Source organism: Propithecus coquereli, unplaced genomic scaffold (genome assembly GCF_000956105.1).
Source record: "Propithecus coquereli isolate 6110/MARCELLA unplaced genomic scaffold, Pcoq_1.0 Scaffold54, whole genome shotgun sequence".
Lineage (NCBI taxonomy): Eukaryota > Metazoa > Chordata > Mammalia > Primates > Indriidae > Propithecus > Propithecus coquereli.
In genome coordinates, this window is record NW_012151285.1 from 3,460,942 (window position 1) to 3,464,247 (window position 3,306).

General features: G+C 39.3%; 1 protein-coding gene across 1 annotated transcript; it reads left to right on the top strand.

Annotated features, from left to right (window-relative positions):
• The first annotated feature begins 1,075 nt into the window (after window positions 1-1,075).
• Window positions 1,076-1,300, top strand: LOC105820780 (keratin-associated protein 19-8-like). The gene has a single exon (XM_012657336.1). The coding sequence runs from the start codon at window positions 1,076-1,078 to the stop codon at window positions 1,298-1,300; it is 225 nt and encodes a 74-aa protein (XP_012512790.1).
• The last annotated feature ends 2,006 nt before the right edge of the window (window positions 1,301-3,306 follow it).

Sequence of the window (3,306 nt, forward strand, 5' to 3'; positions counted from 1 at the left end):
AAATAATATCTATTTAATGAAGGTGTCTTTAAAGAACAGAAAGATGGAAGCCTAGAATTTGGAAAGCAACTTTTCTTTTAAGCCTCTTTGCTGATCGTGTTGGGAATTTAGTAAGGCAGGGAGGGCTACCGGCTTTTTCCTGTGGCTGTGGGTCAGGTGGGTGGAGGCAATAACCAGATGTTAATCTCTTTAGAAGAATCTTTTATTTTATTTTTTTGAAAAAGAAAGTTACAAAGATGAAGAATATGGCATTTTGCAAAAAATACACCCATATAACCTTTGCCCCCAGTGATATTTCCCTTATAAACATTGAATAATGGAAAAAATCTTGCAGTAAGAGCTGGGCACTATCAAAAGTTTCAAAAACAACAGAGAGTAAAAGGTAGAAATATGTAAGGAAACAATATTTTGCCATTTGCTTTTCTTTTTCTCCCTTTTTTAAAAAAATAAGTTTGGTTCTGTTGCACTGTCAACTATGTTTTGTTGGATTTATACAGTAAGTGTTAGCTCTTGTATTACCTCATTACCTTGAATACCAAAAATAAAGGGGCTAAACTCATGGGATTTGGGGAGGGTGGTTCTTATTTACAATTATATCACTAGCATATTCTAGCATAGTGCCTAGGATACATTAGTTGAGCATTAAATATTTGTGAAATGAATAAAGTAAGTAAAGAATCAGAGATACTGGGAAGGGGCTCTTTTAATAAAAGAACAATTTCAGGTGACAAAATAGGAGACGATTGATGCTGTGATGTCTGATTATAGAGCTTTAACTATGAGGTCCAAAGCAAGAGGGCTTTGAAGACAGTACAATCATCCTGTGGAATCCAAACTGCACAGAAATCAAATGAAAGCATCTTTAATCAGTGTCAGGAATCATCCTAAAGTTTGACACAATAAAATGGATGAGATTTTTTTCATGTAATTGAATCAACGCAACAAGAATTGTGCAAGTCCGAGTGGCCTGCCCCACCCATCACTGAGGGTATATAAAAGTCCCAGCGGAGTTGGTGATTGTCATACTCAGGAAACTCGTCCTCGACATCCAAACAAATCTACAGTTCCTGACACCATGAGGCACTGCAGCAGCTTCTACAGAGGCCTGGGCTATGGCCCTGGAGGCTTTGATGGCCTGGGCTGGGGCTATGGCTTGGGAGGCTTCGACGGCCTGGGCTGGGGCTACGGCTGTGGACTTGGCAGCTTCCGCAGACTGGGCTATGGCTGTGGCTTTGGAGGTTTCGGATACGGCTACCGCCCATTACGCTACGGAGGATGCGGATTCTCCAGCTTCTACTGAAGAGCAGACTTACCCTTTGGATCACTGGAATCCTTGTATCGTCCCGTTTAATTCTGCTTTCAGGTCCTTTTACCCCCTCTGTCAATTGCACAGCTGCTTTCTTGATTAACCAGATAAACCAGCAGAGGTGCCCTGTGAACTCTTCAAAATTTAGACTCGGTTCTGCTGACAAACACCAGAAGAGGCAACAGCAGCAAGGGGAACTGTTCCCACAGAAGGAGCTAGAATCTCACCTTTCAAGCTGAGAATTCCTCACCTCTCTTCTCTTTTAATATATTGATATGGCACCAGCATCTTCTATTTCAATAAACTAATTTCAATAGCAGCGAAAATTTGGTTTGGTTTCTTCTTTTTTTTTTAATTTTATTTCGTTGTGGTGAGATCACTTAACATGAGATCTACCCTGTTAAATTTGTAAGTGTGCAACTGTGTGCTCACATTACTGCTGAGCACAGGCACGGTGCTGCACAGACGACCTCTAGAGACTACTCACCTTGCTTGACCGAAACTTGACGCCCTTGGTTAGTAACTCCCCACTTCCCTTTCCACCCAGCCCCTGGTAACCGCCATTCCACTCTTTGATCCGTGAATTTGACTATTTTAGATACCTCATAAAAAGTGGAATCACGTCGTATTTGTCTTTCCGTGACTGGTTTATGTCACTTGGTTTTATTTCTATAATATCGGTTCATTTCATAGAACTAGACCCAAAGCTCTCTGGGTCTGTGCTTATTCACTCATCATGGAAGATTCTGTGCTCATGACAATACCTGGCACGTAGAAGGCCGTCAAAAAATACTTGTGGATTAAGAAACTTACTCATGAGTTTAATAATTTAGAACCATTTTTAATCCATCCAATCATGGTGTTTTTTCATACCTCTCCAATCTCTTCCCACCCCATTTCCCTTAACACACACAGTCTCACTCACACACGGTGGTGGAACAGCTCTCCCTTTAGGTATAATGTACTTTTGTCCCATGAGCTGACAAAATACCTCAACAATGCCTTGAGGACACTCTAGTTGTACCCCTAGAATGCCTTGCAACTGTTAAGAAACACGAGTTGAAGATTGTTTCCTATCAAGGCAAGTTATAGGATGGGGCAACATATTTGGAACATATATAACAGGAAAGTGTTTACTCTCGAACACCACTATAAATAACCCCATGTCTATCAACAATAGAATGGAAAAATGAATTGTAGTTTATTCTTACAGTGAAATACTACACAGCACTGAAAATGGCCAAACTGGATCTATATGCGACAACCTGGTCACAGCCAACTGTCATATTGTTGAGTGAAAGAAGTCAGGAATAACAGACTTTAAGTTCCTAGATAAGAAACACTAGATTATATGGTTAGAAGTCAGGATAATGGTCACCTTTGGGGAGATAATATTCAAGCTTGAGGGGGGCTTCTGAGGTACTGGCAATTTTCCACGTTTTGACCCGAGAGTGGTTACATGGATGTTTTCTCTGTGATGTCATTAAACAATTTATGTTTTGGATATTTTTCTGCATGTTTGTTACATTCCAATTTTAAACAATTAAAAAATTGATAACACTCCATGATTTGAAAACAGTCAGCTAGGTCAACTAGGAGCAGACAGTTTACCAAACAAATTTTTTTGAGTACTTACTATGTATCCCTTACTGGCTAGTACATATGGGGATTTCAAATGAATAACATGTTGCTTTTGGTGTGAAGAAACTAAAAATATTGCAGTCCATAATAGGACCATATGTGGGGAAGGGAGATATGAGAGAGGGGAGATGAGTTCCTGTTTCAAAATCTAGAAGAGAATTAGGGATAGTTTCCCTAATATACCCAACCCCCAATTTTAGGATATCTACACATTATATTAATAGTATCTTTACTTTAGTCACGAATCTAATCATACTTGAAAGAATAAGACCTAAAGAAAATTAAACAGCAACCACAAAGAAAACCAAGTTAAAAAAAAACTGAATTAAGAAACTTGTTTACCTATTAGTTTCTCTCTT

Bases quoted from the DNA above. Each gene is read 5' to 3' on its own strand.
- LOC105820780 (XM_012657336.1), top strand. From the start codon at position 1,076: ATGAGGCACTGCAGCAGCTTCTACAGAGGCCTGGGCTATGGCCCTGGA.